At 42.3% G+C, this 22,012-nt stretch overlaps 1 protein-coding gene across 3 annotated transcripts in view; it reads right to left on the minus strand.

Moving 5' to 3' along the window:
* The window catches only part of UVSSA (UV stimulated scaffold protein A), a 189,569-nt gene that overhangs the window by 89,941 nt on the left and 77,616 nt on the right, over window positions 1-22,012 (minus strand). For all 3 annotated transcript variants that reach the window (XM_089692280.1, XM_089692281.1, XM_089692279.1), the window contains exons 9-10: window positions 10,852-11,032; window positions 5,881-6,006 (exon numbers count right to left, since the gene is read on the minus strand). In XM_089692280.1, the coding sequence (XP_089548406.1) occupies window positions 5,881-6,006; window positions 10,852-11,032 (307 nt within the window). The remainder of the gene's footprint in view (window positions 1-5,880; window positions 6,007-10,851; window positions 11,033-22,012) is intronic.

Consider the following 22,012-nt stretch of genomic DNA (forward strand, 5'->3'; position numbering starts at 1 on the left):
GTATAGTTTATTATATTTTATTCTATTTTCTACTCTGTTCTATTCTATAAAGCAGTCTCAGTAGTAATCATCTTATTACACGTTTATACCTTACTGTATTTATTGCAATATGTTTCAATTTCAAATAATTTGTTTTGTTAGAATTTATTTCAGATTCATTGAAATTTGTCACTATTGTGATTCGGAAATTCAGATACATCCGAATCTCCAATTAACTGTAACTAAACAAATTGCACATGTCTACTGTGAAGCTCAAGGCACAAGAGTGTTGAACTAGGGTGCTATTTTCCAGAGGAATTCAAGACAGACTTTTCACGCTTTGGATCCACAATTAAAGCTCAGCTCCAGGTATGGCAACTTTTGCATAGTTACACTGGTCCAGCTTGAATGCAAGTATGTATGTGCCATATCTATAGGATTCCTATGGAAGCCTGAAATCACTGTAGTAGACACTACTACTACAGCAATCTTGACTACCTTTTGGGCTCCGTCTGTCCTACTGCTTACTGCATGCAGGAGGTCACCCACTCAGAATGGGCGTCATTCAGAGAGCACTTTGCATTTTCTCAATGAATGCAGAGTGTTCTCTGACTGACTGGAGATCATGATGTCATCACCCCAGCTTCCCATCTCGTCCAGTCAGAGAATGCTTTGCATTTATTGAGAAAATGCAAAGGGTTCACTGAATGGTGCATGTGCCAAGTGAATGACATCATGTATGGGCAAAGAGCTGAAGTTATATCAGTGAGACGAGAGCTGATTGAAGGGAAGGGACACACCCCGTTCACACAGCAGACAGGAACAGAGCTGAGGCTATCAATCACAGGCTGTGCCCTCCATGTCACCATTTTTCTCTTGGTGTCAGGAAAACTCGTCAGAAGTGACTTAGGCCCCATGTACATGGGACACTTCTGAACGATGGAAACAGGCTGCTGGAAAACGTAGGTTAAAAAAAACATCTGTTTAGCTGTGTTTGCATTAAGCGTTTATGCGCGTTTAGAAGCGTTTTTTAAAGATAAGCACAGGAGAACCTCCCAAATGCCCAGAATGCACTGAAAAGTTGTAAATTATTAACTATTTCAGACTGTTTCAGAGAAATACAGAGAGTAGAAGCAGAGGCAGCAGTATGTGTTGAGATTAGTTTAGGTGTGAGTTGCTCATTAACATTTCTTTTGTTTCCAAGGGTGGAAAAGGTGTCTGGTGGAGTGAGTCATTAAGGCCTCCTGGCAGGGGGTCTTCATGAGGAATGTGAGGTGTGAATGGTCATTAACATATCTTTTATTTCCAAGGGTGGGAGAGGTCTGAGGTGTGAATTGGTCATTAAAATGTGTGACAAGCTTGGTAGGAACATCCTGTGTTCAGTGTTTTGTCCATCTGAGTACTTTGAAAATGCTTTGCATGCATTTTTCATGATGAAAAAAAGGCTCTGGACAGCATCGGGAGCTGGAAGAGTTAAAAAAAAAAAAAATACAGACACAAACGCTTATAAACGCAATTTGACACGTTTAGCGTGATAAAATCGACTGCTGAACGCAAGTTTTCTGCATTCAAAAAAATGACTGTAAACTCAACTGCCTGTAAATGACTGTAAACGATGATGTGTACATGGACACATAGAAAAACATTAGGGACAGTTCAGGGGCTGCTGAAAAAAATCCTGAACAGATCCTAAACGTGAGTTTATCAGCTGCAGTGTACAGGAACCCTTATAGCAGAGGAATGAGGCAGTGGACAGAAATGGCACATCATGCTCTGGATTGAGACAAGCACACACTATAGAGAGATATGCTTTGTTCACATTAAACGATTTAAAGCAGGACAGGCACAGGTGATAAGTACCGTATTTTTCGCACCATAAGACGCACTTTTTTCCCCCCAAAAAAGGGGGGAAAATGTCAGTGCGTCTTATGGAGCGAATATGGAGCGGCCGGTCCGGTATTTCCACTGCCGCCGTGTCAGAATACCGGGCCGGCCGCTCAGCTCTACAGCGGGACCTTATAGAGATGACTGCTGACCTTTGGGGAGGGGGGGGAGCGGGTACCTGAATTTGACAGATACCCGCTCCCACTTCCGTGGAGTTGTTCTTTCATCTTACCCGTTCCTCTATCCAGCGGCGCGGTCTTCCCGGCTTCTGTAGTGTGGGCATGACAGCCGGGTACCAAGTGCGCATGCGCAGGAAGCGGTGCTTTTTGTGAATGGTAAGGCGGCACCTGGGACACATGACAGATCCCAGAAGCCGCCGGACCAATCACAAAGCGCAAGTGCTTCTCGCTCATGCGCACTGGGCACCCGGCTGTCATGCCGAGCGCCATTACAGAAGCCGGGAAGACAGCGCGCGGCTGGATAGAGGAACAGGTAAGATGAAAGAACAACTCCGCGGAAATTCAAATTGTCAAATTCAGGTACCCGCTCCCCCCCCTCCCCAAAGGTCAGCAGTCATCCCCTGTACTATCCACAGTCTCTGGTCATCCCTGTGCTGTGTCCGCAGTCTCTGGTCATCCCTGTGCTGTGTCCGCAGTCTCTGGTCATCCCTGTACTGTGTCCGCAGTCTCTGGTCATCCCTGTACTGTGTCCGCAGTCTCTGGTCATCCCTGTACTGTGTCCGCAGTCTCTGGTCATCCCTGTACTGTGTCCGCAGTCTCTGGTCATCCCTGTACTGTGTCCGCAGTCTCTGGTCATCCCTGTACTGTGTCCGCAGTCTCTGGTCATCCCTGTACTGTGTCCGCAGTCTCTGGTCATCCCTGTACTGTGTCCGCAGTCTCTGGTCATCCCTGTACTGTGTCCGCAGTCTCTGGTCATCCCTGTACTGTGTCCGCAGTCTCTGGTCATCCCTGTACTGTGTCCGCAGTCTCTGGTCATCCCTGTACTGTGTCCGCAGTCTCTGGTCATCTCCTGTACTGTGTCTGCAGTCCATTAGTTCAGAATTTTTTTTCCTGTTTTCTGCCTCTAAAACCTAGGTGCGTCTTATGGTCAGGTGCGTCTTATGGAGCGAAAAATACGGTAATTTAGACTGGTCTATTTTAAAAATGTGCACCTTCCCAGCTTCAGAAACGGAGACTAAATTGTTACCTGGTTAGAATTAGAGATTTATTAGTGCCATACAGAAGCTGTAGAAAAGCTTGTTTAGACAATAATTCTTTAGCTGAAAAGATAAACTTAGTAAGTCTGCAAAAAAATCTGATAATGTGCAGCGTTTCAACCACAGTGATCAGTCGGATCTCTATTTACTTTTCTTAAAAGAAAAAAAAAAATAGTGAGCATTGAATTCTGATCAGCTCTACTTTGCTTGGAAGGATTTGTGTCCGGTACAGTGACCTTTCCCAGTTCCCGGTTGTTGAGCAGTGAAGAAGGGACAGGGAGAGCGTTCTGTTTGGATGGAAGTTGTCCGAGACGCAGCACTTTCATTTTACTGCCAGTTAATCCAGTCACAGGTGAAATCAAAGGCATATTTCACAGGCTGTCGTGCACTTGCTGTGCTGCTTCACTTTTATGCCTTGCCATAAAATAGAGGGCACACCTCTGAACCACATAGCTTATTACTACCAATATGCCAAGCTACCAAAACATAATTTACTTCCTCTCAGAGTCAGTGACCAGTTTATATCTCAGGAAGATCCATGGAAATGATTTTAAGTAGAAACTCCTATCCCGGGAATAAAATATATCAAAGGATACAAAAACGCTACTCACTTCACCGAATTATAGATAAAAAAAAGAATACATTCATTCATTTCAGATGTCTTTCAAGCATTCACGTGACAATCAGGGTCCTCTTTCCTCTTCTTCAGTATTAAGCGGGCTTGAATTCTACACAGCATACCGCTTGTATTTCCCAATATTGTGACATGTGCTTGCCTTTCTAAGCAGCAGTATGTTGTGAGCCAGCCTGTGTGATGATGCTGAGCCCAGGGGGTGTGCCCATGACAGCCTGAGCTCACAGGAAGTGGTTGGATGAGGCTGGGTGTCATTCAACCTTAAAGTGCAGTGGGACAAGCAGCGTCAGAGGCTGCAGAGAGCAGCGCTGGAGCATGGAAGCAGTAAGGAGTACATTTTAAAGTTTTCTAACAGCAAACTAGTGAAGATTGTATCAAAGCATAACAAAAAGGCAGATGGACAATGATGCAAAACACACTGCAAAAGCAACCCAGGAGCTTTTGAAGGAAAAGAAGTGGAATATTCTGCAATGGCCGAGTAAATCACCTGATCTCAGCCCAATTGAGCATGCATTTCACTTGCTGAAGGCAAAACTAAAGGCAGAAAGACCCACAAACAAAGAACAACTGAAGACAGCTGCAGTTAGAGCCTGGCAAAGCATCAGAAAGGAGGAAACCCAGTCTTTGGTAATGTCCATGGGTTCCAGACTTCAGGCAGTCATTGCCAGTAAAGGATTCTCAACAAAATATTAAAAATGAACATTTTATTTATGATTATATTCAAATTGTCCAATTACTTTTGGTCCCTTGAAAAAGGGGGAGGGGGTATCCACTCTTAAGAGCTGTAATTCCTAAATCCTTTCTGCAATTTGGATGTACATACCCTCAAATTAAACCTGAGAGTGTACACTCTCAGCCCATATCCATTATATAACTATAGCTTGAATATGTTTTGGTAAATACCTGAAAAAGAATAAAATTGTGCCTGTCTCCAAATATATATGGACCAAACTATAGGTGTCCCCCATTAGGGAGATTCACCGGCTCGATTTGTCCTGTTTACCATTATCACCAAAAATGAAAGTGAAGCAATATCTAAAATTTTGGGTTGTCATTACAACAAGAATAGAGAAAAATCTTCTAATGGGGAAACTAGTTTTGGTACCCTGGTGACAATCAGGTATTCCCTATTCCACTGCAAGGATTTGCTCTTGCTTTTTGCTTTGGCCATTGGACGGCGGAGTAAAGTTAAAAATCCCTATTGGGACACAAATAATGATAGGGGGTGGAACCCTCCCTTATGTTGTGCAAAAAAAAAAAAAGGTTGCCTTTAGTTCTACTATAAATAAAAATAATAAGAAAAAAAAAAAAACAAAAACACAGAAGCTTGAATTGGGCTTCAAGTGCTCTTATGGTTTATGCACAGCAATGGAAGCCATGTTCTACGCTTAGAATGAGAATGACCTCTGTTTGTCCTCCTCTAGGATAGGGCTTGTGTCACTGATGGTCTTCCTCTTCTCTTTTCACATGATCCTTCGGTGGCCAGGTCAGGCCCAAATCTGACATCTGGCATTTAGGCTCTGTTCACAATTATGCGAAGCGGGATACGCAGCAAATCCTGTGCATTTCCCACACTGCACTGAAATTGCACAGCATTCATGTGATCTGCTGCGAGTGTCGATGTTAAACTAACGACACCCCAAAACAGCTTGCAAAACGCAGTGCGACTGCCTGAATTGGATCTGATTCCAGTGCAGAAAAAAAAAAAAAAAAGGTTCCTGCACCATTTTGGTGCAGAAGTGGTGCAATCTGAGCCATACAAAATGAATGGCTCAAATTTCACTGCACAGACATCGCATGTGATTTGCACAAAAAAGTGGTGCAATTTCTATGGGGGCCGGGTTGCAATTGTGACCCCTGTAGGTATGCCCCAGGGCAGACCGCACTTTAGCTAGCCAAGCTAACCATGAAACAAGCAGTCATGAACAGCCCTATTGATACTCCTCCCTGAGACAGAAGAATATCGTTGGCTAATGACATGATAGCTGCTTCTCACATCAGGCCATCCTCTAGTTGTTGGAAGCACTGTGGCCAGCACATGACCCCACTTTAACAAAGCAGCTAAAGAGAAAATTGTCTTCCGAAATGAACACTAATTGAACTGGGAATGTTTACCTTGTCTAGGCCACAAAGCCCACCTTGTTAAAAAGAAAAACTATTTACTTACTTAATTATTTTGCCAGCTGTGGGCTGATCCTTCCCCCAGTAGTGAAGATCAATGCCGAATGGAACAACAGGTGCCCTTGAGAGCTCTTCCTCCCTCTTCTGGTTTTTATTGCTGGGTTCTTCGGCACTAAGGCAGAGATGGACATGGATTATATAAGGCGATGCTTCCCTAACTGTCCCAAACAGCACCCATCACAATTTTGGCAGTGTCTCAGTACCACCTATACTAATTAAACACCCAACTGAACCCTCAGTTTAAATCAGAAAAATATATTCCAGGTGCCCAAAAACAAATAGTGTGCATTCTTAAGCCAGCCATATGCTGGAAGATTTATGAACGTACTTTCCCACATAGAAAAATTCTCAGTACATTCAATGACTTGACAAATGTCATTTGAAAGGGTTCTGCTTTAAAAGCAGGTCAAACTGTATCTGAGCATCACAAACTGAAAACACTATTTAATTCATCTTAATATTCAAAGCAAGCTCACACATCCATCCATGTCTACATGCTTTATTTTGTTGGGAAATCACTTTGGAAAAACACCTCACTAGCATTTCTAGCTGTGGCCATCTTGAGTAAGGGCAGATAATTCATATAGGATTAACTTCCTGGAATCCATTTGCCCTTAGCTCAGGCATGCAGGCAGGAGGGTGTGCTTAAAGCGATTCTAAAGGTTAATTTTTTTTGTAAAATAACAAACATGTTTATAGTTACCTGCTGTGTGCAGTGGTTTTGCACAGAACAGCCTGGATCCTCCTCTTCATGGATTCCCCGCAGGCTCTCCTGGCTCCTCCTGTCTGTCGGGTGTCCCCACAGCAAGCTGCTTGCTGCTATGGGGGCACCCGTTGCTCTGTGTGTCCATTCACACGCGGAGCTGTGGCTTGGCACCGCCCCTCCCTCTCCTCATTGGTTGACTGGCAGTGATTGATAGCAGTGGGAGCCAATGGCTCCAGCTTGCTGTCTCAGCCAATGAGGAGGCTGAGACAGATAGAATGCATGAACGTAAAAAACCTTGAGTCTTTACAACTACTTTAACTGAGAAAGCTCCTCCTCTCCTCTGCCAAATGAAAGAATAAAATGTCCAAGAAGACTCCTGGGATGTATGGCCTACGCCAGAAACCAGGTAGCAACAAAAGAAATGTAAAAATATAAGTTTAAAACAAATTATATACCGTCCAATTTTATGCTAGCGCATAAGGATTAAAAAAAGATGATGCCGATTGAAAGTTTATTCGCGCTTTAACCACTTGTAGACCAATGGTTATACCGAGATGATGCCTTCAGCTGCAGGCATCATCCCAGTATTGTTTTTTTAGAGCTGACGGACAGCTTTCTTTTAAAAGCAATCTGATCAGCTAATTAGCCAATGGATCATTTTTACAATCAACAGGAGGGGACGACTCCCACCGCCACCTTCCTCGGCTATCATCAGCTCTGCCATCCCACCAGGAGAGTGACCAAGCTGGCACTTCTGAGACAAACAGAGGCCGGACTGGCTCTGATCGCATCTATGATACAGGAAAGCGTAAGTGATGACCATTCATCACTTCCGGTTTTCCAGGATGTAAACAGAACCATTTTTAAAGTAGTAAATCATCTCATTACATCAATCTTGGCATGATCAGATGCTTTTAAAGTGTTACTAAACCCACAACAGTAAAATCTGTCTGTATATGCAGTAAAGCATGCTTGTTATACTCACTGTGGAACCTAAGGGGTTAATCCGCTGCATTGCGTAAAAAAGGCTGTTTGATCCTGTCTTCTCTGAGCCTACCCTTTTACGGTCCCAAATCCATCTGCTAAAAGTACAGAGCTCGAGAAGGCACTCTGCACATGCTCAGTTTGGTGTGTATTGCTAGAGAGTTTTTTTTTCTGTAGAAGGGTGCATGTGATCAGCACAGGGCCAATCAGTACTGACAGAAGGTCAGGGGTTATGCAAACTCGTAGGACAGTCAGAGGAGAATGAAAACCCTTCCTACAAGCTTTAATCAGTGCTCAGCTGGACACAAGACTGCTCTAATTGCTGATGAGAAAAGGCATTTAGCAGTTTATATTTTACTAAAATAATTGCAGTTTCATGTTGTGTGTACTGTGGGAGACCAGATATAGTGAATGCAGGGTCCTGGGTTTAGTAACACTTTAAGGTCAGAGGAGGGATTTGAGGTCTTATGGACCCCAGATCTCTCCATAAAGAGTACCTGTCACTGCCTATTGCTATCATGGGAGATATTTATATTCCCTGTGATTACAATAAAAGTGATTGAAACATTTCTGTAAAGTGACAGTGTAAAAAATTAAATAACTAATTTATAAAAAATTAAATTACCCCCATCCCCCCGTGCTCACGCACTAAAGACGAATGCACACACTGGACCCGCATGCACACAAACAGCAATTATCCCACATCTGTGAGGTATCACCATGAACATCAGATTGAGGGCAGTAACTGTAGCACTAGACCTCCTGTGTAAATCTAAAATAGTAACCTGTAAAGGCTTTTAAAGTGTTGCCTATATATAATTGTTTGTTGCTATTGCATGGACATTCACAATTTCTAAAGCATGACATATTTGGTATCTGAACAATGTTGTTTGCTCAACAAAAACCTCATACACTGTTTGGAAAACATTTCTATCCTTCTCCTTCGATTTTGCTCATCACTGCGGTGGAAAATGAACAATGATTTGACCCGACTAGCAATTAGAAAATCAAGGAAATGTTCCTAATACAAAAAATTTTATTAGAAATTCTAGTGTATGGCCAGCTTTAAAGGCACACGTGCCACTTGAGCCATCTTTGCAGCCCAGGTGCAGCGAACAGCTTGTCATTGACATGAATGACTGTGTGCTGCTGTGCATGTTTAGGATAGCACCGTCTTATATATATGGGTACAGGACAGCACAACTATTTACGTCAATGACCGGATGTATGCTGTACTCATGTTTAGAATAGCACGGTCATATAGATATGAGTACAGCACAGCTATTTATGTCAATGACAGGCTGAACGCTGCACCTGGGCTGCCCAAGCGGAGGAGAGATGGGTGCAATTATGCCAAATAGGCCAGTGTAAAAAGACCCTTACAGTTTGTTTTCTTTATAAAGCAGACCGCTTGAGTGGGAAAATCGGCCCCCTGCCAGCATGCTTTAGTGAAGGACACTTGCTCTATTTGTGGAAGCAGTGGTCTCTCTCCAGGGGTCCCACATACCCCCTACTGAGCTGGGGCTAGAGCTCCCCATTAGGAAGGAGCATGAATTAGCTTATAGATTTAGAGTTATAGCTCAGCTTCACCGGGGGGCATGGAGAACTTCTGCAGAGAGACCATGGCCTCTGCAGAGCAAAGGGCCTTCTCTGCAGCATGCCTGCAGCAGGCAGGCTTTTCCACTCAGGCTGTCACTGCTTTCCAAAGAAAATGAACTGTAAGCTCAGTTCAGTTTTGATTGCCCCCCCCCCCCCCCAAATGAAAAAACAAAAAAAACTTTGAAATGACATTACAGCTTCTATAGGATTTCAGTGATTGGTTTTACATATACAATACAGTACATCTAAATCTAATCACCAAAATCTCATAAGCCTTCCAAGTTAATGTAATTTCAAGTCATTATCTATCATTTTTAAATCTGCAGTTTTCTGGTACTTCCTGTTGTAGGATGACAATGCTATGTCCATGTCTCCTGAATGTTTTCCTGTGTTCCTCTATCACACACTCTCCCCATAAAGACTACAAGCCGCAGTGCTGACGCACAATGCACAGGTACTGTTGTCACTATTAGGAAACCTACCCTCAGAAAAGCCATGCGGTCATCACTAAGACCGCTTCTCTGCCTTTTGGCTAAGATTAAGTGTACTATTTGTTCTTGTAAGTTTTAGGGAATGGAACGCTGGTTCCCTTGGCCAATTTGGGGAGCCAGTTAGTAATTCTTAGAGTAAGGAGATCGGAATGGTAGGAGGGCCTTTTTCCACTCGAGTTGATTCTGCCCTGATGCATCAGCCATGTTCCCGGGTGAAGGCAAGGCTCCTGCAAAGTTCTAATGCTTTTATGGTAGGGATAGTGCTACTCTGGTCTGACTATGGGCCGGGCTGAGAAAATCCCACAGTGTATGTGTCCCTGGAGTACAGCCCAGGGGTGCCAGAAATTCTCACGGTGGGGGAGCTCATTATGAGTTTATTTAGCCCCATGGTCACCTCACCTATTGAACGTTTTTTTCACACCTGCTTCCTGGGCAGGGCCTTTGGGAGGAGACCGGAGGAATATTTATACTGGCCAAAGGGCCTACCATTGCATTGCACATTGGCACCTGCAGCACTTTCTCTGCTTTAGTTTTATGTTGTATGTGATATTTTTTTTTCCATGTACACAGATTGACACTTACTTACTCCTGACTAATAGGGTGTAGATCCTCAGGCTTGCCTTGGAAGTCTTGCAGGTGAGGGCATGTGGCCTTTTTCTTCTCCCCCACCCATGAGGTCTCCCTTTGGGGGAGCCCCACCTAGTACTTGGGTAGGCCTTGCTTCCGGGATCAGGGCCAGGGTCTTTTTTCTTTGGAGGTGGACTATGTGTACCCTGTGCACTTTTTTTGTGTTTTTAACTTTCATTTGCTCACTTTTTTATGCACCTGGTATTTAGTTTCGAGTGTGCTCACTGCACTGTACAAAACAAAGAAAAAATGCAGTCATCATTAGAGTGTATGTAGGAAGGGAGTGGGTTTAAGGAGACTGCAGGGGATCAACACCCAGACCCAAAATAGCTGAAAAGAAAGGTGTGCTTTATCACAAAAAAGCAATTGTTTATGATACACAGCGCTGTAACAAACCAAATATCATTTAGGTGGGGTTTACATCAACTTTAGACCTCTTTTGAATCAGGTCTATATCCATTCACTAATAACGACCATCGCAAACTATATTACGGCCCTCTAGTAGGTGCAACAAATTAAATGGAGGATGATGGGGGGTCATTTGCAGTACCTGGACGAAGCATATGAACATAGTTTATCCCTCATAACTTTCAGCGTTGCGGCAGAACAAGTCGGATCCAGCTCATCATCATTCCTTTTCCTCCTCGGTGCTGCCAACAGCTGAGGAGGCTTCCTCACTTCTATTTTTTTCAAGGGTGGAGAAGATGAGGATGTTGATGGTGCCTCTAGACCTGAACCAAAAAAATAAAATTTAAGGTCAGCACTATTAGCACAATAACACATTATTTTATATTGCATCAGTGGATTATGAAATAGTGGACCTCATGTATAAAAACCATCACCAGTGAGAATTGCGTTGTCCACCCCAGAAATGTAAGAAGCTGGGATATGACATCCTCAGTCGTGACATCTCCTGCTCCAAAAGGGAGTTTGGTCCCTATTCCATAGCATCGCATTTTTTTCCTGCTGTAAACTAACAAACACCCAGCATGCTGAGCAGGTGTGTTGAAGCTTCCTCCGCAGTGCTGTACTGGGCTCAGAGCCCTCATTATGTGCCGCATGGGGAAACACCTTGATTGCTCTCTCTGTAGCTTCATGTAGCTTTTAAGTATTATGTGAAAGTTCATATAATTTTCTGGGAGTTAACATCTTATCCGGAGGGGTCCCCATGGCTTGCAGAATCAGGATTCATATACAGTAATATACACTGATCAGCAATAACACATATATAACTATATCACCAACCTAATTTTGAGTAGGTACCCCTTTTGCCATCAAAACAGCCTTGACCCATAGAGGCATGGACTCCACTAGACCTCTGAAGGTATGCTGTAATATCTGACACCAAGCCATCAATAGCAGATCCTTTAAATCCTGTAAGTTGCGAGGTGGGGCCTCCATGGACCGGACTTGTTTTTCAAGGACATTCCACATATAATCTATTGGATTGAGATCTGGAGAATTTGGAGGCCAAGTCAAAACCTCAAACACATTGTTGTGTTCCTCAAACCATTCTTGGGCCGGGGCGCATTATCCATCTGAAGGAGGCAACTGCCATCAGGGAATACCATGTCCTTGAATGGGTGTACTGAGTCAGCGACATTTAGGTAGGAAGTACATGTCAAGTAACATTCACATGAATGACAGAACCAAAGTTTTGCAGCAGAACATTGCCCAAAGCATCACACTGGCTTGCCGTATTTTTTCATACTGCTTCTGGTGCCATCTCTAACCCCAGGTAAGCGACACACACTCCCCCGATCATACACATGTCGTGAAAGAAATGTGATTAATCAGACCAGGCCACCGTCTTCAATTGCTCTGTGCTACAGTACTGATGCTCACGTGCCCATTGTAGGCACTTTTGGCTATAGGTCCATCATGCCTCTCTCTTAGGCAGTTTCCTATGGGATACATTCTTTTGAGATTTCAAATGTCTAGCTATCCCAGCAGAAATCAGCAATTTTTTTTTGGGCAACAAATTTGTTTTTAAAACATCTTTGCAGGTGATTTGACTTTGGTAGTGGGGGCCTTTAAAAAAGTGGACCTTCTATTTTCATGGATGGTCTGCTTTAATGATGTGGCAGGAAACATCAGTCATAAATAATGAAAATGAAACAGAATGCAGCCCAATACTGAGAAAAGGAGGATGGCACAGTAAAAACCCTGATGGTCAATGTAACAAGAGGTGGACTCGGCTTTTAAACATGCACAAGTTTCTTTTAAAATAACGACATAGAATATTAAGACGACAGAATGCCGCTGTAAGACGGACAAAGGGTTTTTTATGCCTTAAACGGCCAAATAGCACCTATTTGCTGGGAGCAATGAAGAGGACGGTGTTGAGGGAATCAATCGATAGCGGGAAATAGAGAGGCAGGCCTCGGAGCCGGGAGATAGGCCGCAGAATGCTGACATTATTGATTTTCGCCAGTTCAGCTGGTCTGGTAATTAAAATGTAAATTTGAGAAAGAGATTATGTCCTGACAGAAATGGTGGGATTAAAAAGGCAGATAAAAGGCCCGGCGTGAAAATTCACTCTCCACAGATAAAAGGAGAGAGTCTATGTACTGAGGTAACAGCTGTGCGACCTCACAGGGGAAACCAAAACATGTCTGCCCAGAGCTCTTCTACCTAGACAGCTCCAACAAACTATTGGCCTTCAAAGTACACCTGTCATGAGAGAAGGACGAGAGCTGGTGCTGCTGGGATGTCTGCAAAATGCTAGTTTTCTGGTTATCTGTGGCCTGGAGAGAAATGTTTTGTAGGAGTAGGAGAGGGTCTGACACAGTGATGTACCACAGTCTGACTTTGTGAGTTTGTTACTTGCACTAAAGCTTGTTGGATATCAAAACAGCAGAAGTACGGCCTAGTACATGGATACTATAGGGAGAAACAGATCCCAGTGGGCTGGTGGATGAACTGTTAGGCCTCACACACATTGGGCAACATAAATGCCACTTTTAAGTTTGACTATTTTTTCTGCTGCTAAACGCCCCTCTATGTTAGCCGATGTGTCTTCTTTGCACCTAGACGTTTACAGGCTTTTCAGGCAGGAGTGTTTAGAAGCAGAAAAAAACAAGTGCAAGGCATTCAGGAGAGGAGCGTTTTCCAGAAAAAAGAAAAAAATGCCAGAATCGCCTAAACGCGCTTAAGTGCTAGGCTTGTTTAGCTCTTGAGCATTCATTCATTCCAATAGCCAGAATTCTCTCTTGAGAAGAGGAGATTAAGGGGGGATATGATCTCCATGTATAATACATAAGGGGGGATATGATCTCCATGTATAAATACATCAGTGGTTCATATAGTGAACTCGGTGTAGAGCTATTCACCCTGAGGTCATCACAGAGGACAAGGGGGCACTTTGAGTGGGGAGCGAAAGGTGCCCATGGAGAGTGAGAGGTTGAAGATGTGGGTTAGAGAGTTTAGGATAGAGCAGGAAGGAGGCTGCAACAGTCGTGAGGGGACAGGATCCAGGGGACAGGTGGTATACTAATATTTATAGGTAAAGTTGATCCAGGGAATATCTGATTGCCTCACGGGGGATCAGGAAGGAATTTTTTTTCCCTGCAGGAGCAAATTGAATCATTCTTTGCTGGGTTTTTTTTGCCGTCCTCTGGATCAACTGTGGGTATAGGATTTTTTAATGGTTGAACTGGATGGACTTTTGTCTTTCTTCAGCCAGACTAACTATGCAACTATGTAATACAGTACATTAATATTCTAGCCAATAGAATGAATGCCCAGACGTTTGAAACGTTTGATTACACTCAAACGCATTTGCAAAATGAGGCCTAACACTGCCTGGAGCAGTAATATCTTGTATCTATGTATGTCCAATTTATCTGGATGACAGTGGTAAGCAGAACTGAGACAAGACATGAGGGGAGGTTTCTCCAACACAAAACGGCAACAAATACATCTTCTAGTAAAGTGGACAATGTCTGTAGTCTGTTTTAGGTATTATTACTGTGTTCCCACCAGGAAACATCACTTCCTGTTCTCAAGACAGGAAGTAAAGGGAAATCACTCCATCTGGGGCACACAGTATGTTTTTACTTTTAGGGGCGCCAAGAATTCCCCCCCCCCTTCCAATTGACCCTCCATGTTGGCCTTCATTTAGCATTTACTTCCTGGAATTCACCTGCCGTTAGCTGAGGCATGCAGACAGGAGAGTGTGCTTAGCTGAGAAAACTCCTCCTCCACTTTTGAAGACTCATCGGATGTATGACAGCATTTTGACCTAGGCCAGAAATCATGAAGCAACTGAAGAAAATGTAAGAAAGTCTAAAACAAGCAAACATGATGTACTTTCCTCTTGACTTACTGTTAGTAGCATAAGGAATAAAAATAGTCAATGTTGATTGACAGAGTGAAGATCTGCTTTAGCACATATTTATAATGTGGGAGGAAAGTCCTGCAGGCACAAGAAGAACATGCCTATACAGAACACGGTCACTTGTAGACTACTCGAAACATTCCCCATTTAGTGAACCTATGTACATCCGAAAGTTCTTCTTTAGGGCTCATGTACACTGCAGCTGCTAAACTGACGTTCAGGAGCTTTTCTGCTTATCCTTCAGCAGCCCCTGAACTCTCCCTAACGTTTTCTAATGTGACTATGTAGTTTACAGTCGTTTAAAGGCAGTTGAGCTTACAGTAATTTTTTTGAACGCACCAAACTTGCATCCAGGAGTAGATTTTATCAGCGTTTTGAACGCCAAAACGTGTGTAAACGCGACTAGCCGCATTTATAAGCGTTTTTTTTTTTTTTTTTTTTTTAACTATTCCATATCCAAATTCTGTCCAGAGCCTTTTTTCATCATCAGTTCCAGGTTTTGCATGAAGGAAAAAAATGGTAGAACGTGCCGCATTATGCTCAAGATGGGATCCATAGTGAATATAACCAGAAACGATAGGTAATCTCAACACATACTGCTCTGTCTGCTTCTGCTCACTTTATTTCTCTCAAAATGTCTGAAATTGTTAATTTTTTACTGTTTTTCATTTTGGAAAGTCTCCTGATATTATCTTTAAAATACGCTTCTAAATGCAAACGCGGCTAAACAGACGTTTTTTAACCTACATTTTCCAGCAGTCAGTTTCCATCATTCAGAAGTGTATATGAACCCTTACAGCAGACCCCCTTCCATACATCCAAACTACATCTGTTCAACAAAGAGGACAGGGGCTGAAGTACGCTTGTACCTGCATTGTCCTGTAGATACAATGATATCACAGTGGTGTACACAGCTATCACAGCTTTTCAAGCCTTGGATAAAATAAGAGGCCCAGGTAAAACATGCTGTCCTTCATCCCGCAGAGCAATGGTTGTAGCAGTGCCTAGATAAAGAAGCATACAGCCTGTTCTCAGCCTCATCGTCTTTCTCCCCTCTGTCACTACTGGTTTATCAAGCCTGCCGGCAGACAGATTGAGGCAAGCGAGGCACTGCTGATGTTATCAGGATTTGGACATCATTGTCAAACATAGTCTATACATTTCTTATGTGCCGCTGACAACACAAACTGCACCGAATGCAGACTGAAGGGAATTAAGCTTCTTTTAATATCTGGTTGGACTTAAGGTTCCCATAAACCGCAGATGAGCATCACTCGATCCCAATGATTATGGTCAGATATGGCTGTAATTCCATGTCTACGAGTACTACACAATTTGCACACATATGTTTAGCCTTACCAATCTCATAAACTAAGCTTGATTTTCGCAGCTCATCATGTTTGCTCGTGAGAGTGTTGACACCACAAGTCCCTACACGGTGTATAAACATGCATGCTCAAAATGAGAACTATGTAGCTAATCGCCCTGGTGCCCAACCTCTAGCCTGGGGGCAACATGTGGCCCTTTGACATTTTTTTGTGTGGCCTTTGGGGCCCCTGCAGACTCTAACCTGCGTGTCCCATCACCCTATTATAGCAGTGATTTCTCATAGTCTCATAATATGTCTCCAGTCTAACTGGACCTTGAAGCATGTCCCCAGTCTCCAACAACTCGTAGGCCCCTTTCACACAGGGTAGACTCCGATTTGATCAGCAGGGATATGTTCGATGATCCCCTGCTGATCAGAGCAGACCGGGCAGATGAACCTGCTTTGCTCTATGGGCAACCGGGTGTAAACGGACTCCACTGTCCATTTACACGGACAATCCTCCGATTCCATCCACCTAGACAGAGGGGGCGGATCCCCTTCTATTTTTTTAGCAGACCATATTGGATTGGAGGTATGCGGGTGTAAACAGTCACAAATCCGTTTCCACCCACCGGTCCACAGGGGTGAATGGAGGGTCCGATTAGGTGTGAAAGGGGCCCTATAGTATGTTCACAGTCTCTGAAAGTCTCCTTAAGCATATTCAGTTTCTGAAAGTCTTTGCCAGGATTTCTGCAGTCTATGACCATCTCCTGCATCAGGTCTGCAGTCTCTGACCATCTCTTGTTCTATGTCCGCAGTCTTTTACCATCTACTGTATTATGTCCACAATCTCTGAACTAGGTTTATAACATGCCTGAGCTCATTTCTAGTCTACAGGTATCTTTCAGAGAGCAACAGCCAGAAACAAAACCTAATATGAGAATCCAGCTTAAAAGTGGTCAATGCTCAATTAAAGTATGTAAAGCCAATCACCAAAAGTAAATAAAAAAATATATATTTTTTGCAATATCAGTTTGAATATACATATGAACCTGTGACATCATCCCTACCTCCCTTTATTATTAGACATTATTTATGTAGCACCAACAGTTTGCACAGTGCTTATTTCTTATCTTTCTGAGGTTATGTGGAAGGGAGCATGCTTGCACAGTCCTGCAGCTCATAAGGAACTACACGTACCTTCATGCAAGGAAAAAATGGCTACCTCAAATTATGCGGTTAGGAAATTGGCATGCCCCAAAAGGATAAAGAATGAAATGATTAAAAAAACAATAAATTTTAACAGTAGGGCAAACGACAGTATGGATAAATAGGAGAGAGGCTTTGTAACGCAGAGTGTCGTTTCAGAAAGAAATGACGAGATCGCTAGGGAGGTACTGCAATTAAGGTAATAGGTTTGTATCCATCACAGGAACTACTCCCTGTTTTTTATATTTTTGAAAAGTAAAAAAGGTAAGGCTGTAGTTTAGCTTTAACAAAAGTCACTTTCTATATTTTTACATTTGCAGATTTCATTAAAATAATACCTGATGATCCTGCCGTGAGGCCTCACAGGGCATTTGAGTTTCACCTCTGAACGCCTTTCACTCCTGGCAGGTAAAAAGCAGCTTAAATAACATGCCCAAAGCCACATATTGCACACTCGTTTATGGATTCCATTGGCCAAAATATTAATTTATTCTGGTCATTGGAATGAATGCAAAGAGGCTGCAGGAGAAGAGATCATCAGTGCTGAGATGAAACAAAAAAGGATACAAAAGGTGCAATAAGAACAAAATGTTAGTTTAGGTAAGTCAAGGTTTACATCTACTCTAAGGGTTAACACAAAACTAGCAAGAAATCAAGGCCAGAAAGCCAACCTAAGCTTCTAAATGACACATGGATATAACTTGTCTATGTCTAAGTACCAGTCTTACCCAAACAAAATGTACAAACAATGACCTAAGCTTCAAGTCAGACCTCTGGCACACCCTAGCATAGCACAGCAGCCAATAGAGAGCACCAAAACTGAATAGCTGGATGAACAGGCACTTGAGTTGGTGTTTTTTAGATGTAAAGAATACATTGTACCACTAGCTAAATTTTTTGCACCTTTTAATGTTGTGCTTAGTGTTAGGTTAGCATTATATTTAATTTTCCTTCAAAGTACGTGCTTCATTATTTTAGAGAAGAAAACAATCTGCATGGTGAACCTTGAAAACACCAACATATTCTTTTGGCTCTGGTAGCAGATTCTGGCAAAGAATTCATTTTGAGCACCTTGGTGTGAAAAAACAGTCTCCTAAATGAGTAAATTGACCTACACCAGTGAATTAGCAGGAAAAGGATAATTCAATAGGTAAAGCACAGTCATGTCCTTTTACCAAAAGAATGGGCTGTGACAGGTGTTGGAATACAAGTGGCACAGTAATATTTTTAAATAGTTTCTAATATAGTCCCCCAAAACTCTAACCAGCCAACACATAACAAGAGGAAAAGTGTTTTTTAAATTTTAGATTTCGGAAACAGAAATTTTCCTTAAGCTCACTTTAAAAATTATCTATAGGATAGCAGAAAGTATGGATCGAGGTAAGGGTCCACTATGTAATGCACATCACATTATGACCCAAAGATCTTGCAATCCTCTAGCTTTTTTTTTTTTTAAATTACAGTAACGAATTTGACCCCTAAAAAATAAACAAAATAATAATTTACATACAGGTATAAAACAAGGATCAGGACTTTCACCATGGTTGGCTTTGCAAAGTCTCTTCCCAATGACGAATTTATGAATCTATTAGGCACCAGGCTTTGTAAACAACATTTTTAATCATTGCCATAGGATGCCAACATCTCCAAAATGCAATTACTTGTTTGTTTTAATCATGTTTTATTCCAAACTAATTACACACGGGAAATAATCACTTTCCCGGCCCTTCATTGTTTCAAATGGTATAAAAGCACCTCTGGAATGGAACAGCCTGATGAATGGGCCATTTCAATCTACTCCTCCACTCATCAGCATTCTACAGAGTCTCTGTCCGAGTTTCTCATTTCCTTTTCATGAGCAACAGCCCAAAGACAAATCTGCTAATAAACATGATTTAAGGTCAGTCCACCCAAAACTGAAAATTTCACTTTTCAGATGATATCAAAGTACTAAATTAACTGACTACTTCTTAAGTCTCTAGGTTCCAGTAAGGTGATCTCTGTATTTAGTACCCAGGTCTGCATGCCAGATCCAATCATTAACTGGGGGGTCTTTTGTCCTTCATAGAATTTAGATTTGTACTGTCTCCAAACTACCGATTCTTCTCAACCAGCCTATTCATAGATGCACATTGTCTGAAGGAGCAATAGAGACCTTAGTTATGATCAAAAATGAGAATAATTGAGCAAAACTAAAATCATCAGTCCCCAATCTTTAAAAAGTTGCAATACCTGCCCTATCTCCAGTGATGTCCCCCACATACTTACATGTCCAGTGCCTGAACCTCTTCTGGGTTCTTCAACCCACTTCCTTTGAGCCCAGGACAGGAAAGCCTTGCACTCTGCCTTGGACTCACAGGAGAATGTATGGAATCACATCATGAAGCTATGTCACTTTCTACAGCATTCAGGATAAAAAAGATGACCTGAGATATCATGTAGCCAGACAGATGACACCTGAATAAAAGATATGCGTAAAATATTTTTTTTTCAAGGGTTGAGGGGATGTGCCAATGGGTTGGGAGGTAACCCCAAGACTGGAGTTGAAACTATGCCACAAGAGCTTCCAAGAGAGCTCAGAAGCCAGGGCATAACTTCTGTGACTCCAGTAAGAGTCTTGGTAGAACACCTTGAGGAGACAACACATGAGGAGGTTACCAGAACACAAAATTCCAACATAAGCCAAGATGGAGAAGCTAACCACCACAGCTGATAACACCCATGCTTAAGACTTGTATCTGGCTAATCAGTGTGGCCATAATCCAGTTGCCTAAGCCAGTAACAGACGGATTGAAATTTGGCTGCTTCAGCAAGAACCAGTCAAATTTGATCTGTCCATAGACAGGCTGGTTGTACTGATGTTGATCCATTGATTGACTTCACTACAATCAGCCTGGCGTTTTTCCCCCCAATTGCTGCCAGCGGCTATAACTGTGATCATTGTATTCTGCCAACGACCCAGCATAACCCAGTTGGTGATGTCACAAAAGGGCGGGGTCAGCCATTTGACATCATAGGATGACCCCTGCCCCTTAGACATGTAAGAATTATCAGGCCAGCGGAGCTGTCAGATGTCGGGAGCCAGCAGTCAGCGGTGGCAGCGGGCATCGTGATTGACATTGGATCTACTTAAGGGGACATTTTTTTGATTTTTGTTTTAATAAAGGACTTGTCAAAGACTGTCTGCTGTAATTTTTTACACTACACTTTTTTTTGTTAATAAGTAGTGGTATCATGTACCCCATACTAATTCACATGGGGGGGGCCAGGATCTGGGGGCCCCCTTGTTAAAGATTCCATCCCACAGACCCCCACAACCACAGGCCAGGCTTGTGGGGAAAAGGCACTTGGGGACAAGGTGCTTTGAGGGGGGGGGGCCTGCCCCAGAAAACTCCCCCATGTTGAGGGCATGTGGCCTGGTATGGTTGAGAAGGGGGGGCGCTTGCTCACACCCCTTTTTCTGACCTGCTGGGTTGCATTCTTGCATGAGGGCCTGGTGTGGATTTTGGGGGAAAGGACCCCACACCATTTTTTTTTTAAAATGTTGCTAAATTTTTAAATTGACGACTTTTTTTTTTTTATTTCCGCTTTTTTTAATTCCTCTCTGACAGCTGATGACTCATAGGTTGTTAAGGACGCAGCGGCCACCCACTCCTTAACAACCCATGACATTCACTGACAGATACCAGTACATACCGCACACCTTAAAGTCAATTCACAAAAGGAAATAAATGATTAAAGTCTTTTCATGTGGTATATACTGAGCATTTTTGCCATTTTCAGTAAATACCGCACACTGCAATAGTGAATTGATATTTTTAGTATTGCATACGATATGTGGTCACGTGACCCACATAACGCATGCGACAACCTTTAGTGATTTGTGCCCCAGATCTTAGACTGCACACACTATGTGCAAGTTGACACAATACAAGAACAAAGTGAAGAGAATTTCTTTTATACACCACTGATGGAAAAAATATATTTTAAGCATAAAACCAAGCAGCTGCTGATTTCTGATATATGCCATGACTTCTTGACACTTGGACATTAGGTGCAAATGTAAATAAGGACTTAACTAATGAAAGGTCATTAAGAATATGGAACACCTTAATTTGGTATGACACCCTCTAATGGGTAATGACTTCACAGCTCACTAACGTAATCACTTAATCACCAATGTTCAAAATATCTCACACTTCATTTCATAAATGAACAAGTCTAAAATACTTAACGTATTTCAGTAAAATATGTGCAGAAATAAAAAAAATAATAATAATGCACCACAATCTACAGACAAAAGTCAAAATAATAATATTTGAAGCATGCCTTCCACGAAGGATTGATCGTCATGCAGAAAGTGATAAGATAATATTGTTGGTGATATGTGGATGGCAAAAGAACTTTAATAACTGAATGTACATAACTACTGGTGTTTTGCGGTTATACAAAGACAACTTTTAGAGAAGGTAAAGTAGACAATATATAGCAAATTAGTTCAAACAAATAAAAAGTCATCAACAGCACAGCACTCAAAAACACCAAATGGATAAATCCTGTAAACTTACCTCTGTATTGGTTTACACCAGCAATTAGATGGGAAAATTGGTTGCTGTGGTGTTTTTCTTTTTGTGCATAATGCATGGGAACGCACGCAGCATAAAAAAAATCCAGAATTGTACACTTTCAAATGTTTTAATTGTTTTAACTAGATATTGGTATTTTATTATATTAAATATTAATATATAGTATGTTATTCTCTGTGTGGTTTGCCTTACCTTGTAATGATGTGCTCACATGTTGTGGCTGCAGTTCAGGCTGATTTCCCTATGTCCATGTATTCATTCACCAAGC

This window comes from Staurois parvus, unplaced genomic scaffold (assembly GCF_062004578.1).
Source record: "Staurois parvus isolate SC_StPar_1 unplaced genomic scaffold, SC_StPar_1.0 ptg000581l, whole genome shotgun sequence".
Classification (NCBI taxonomy): domain Eukaryota; kingdom Metazoa; phylum Chordata; class Amphibia; order Anura; family Ranidae; genus Staurois; species Staurois parvus.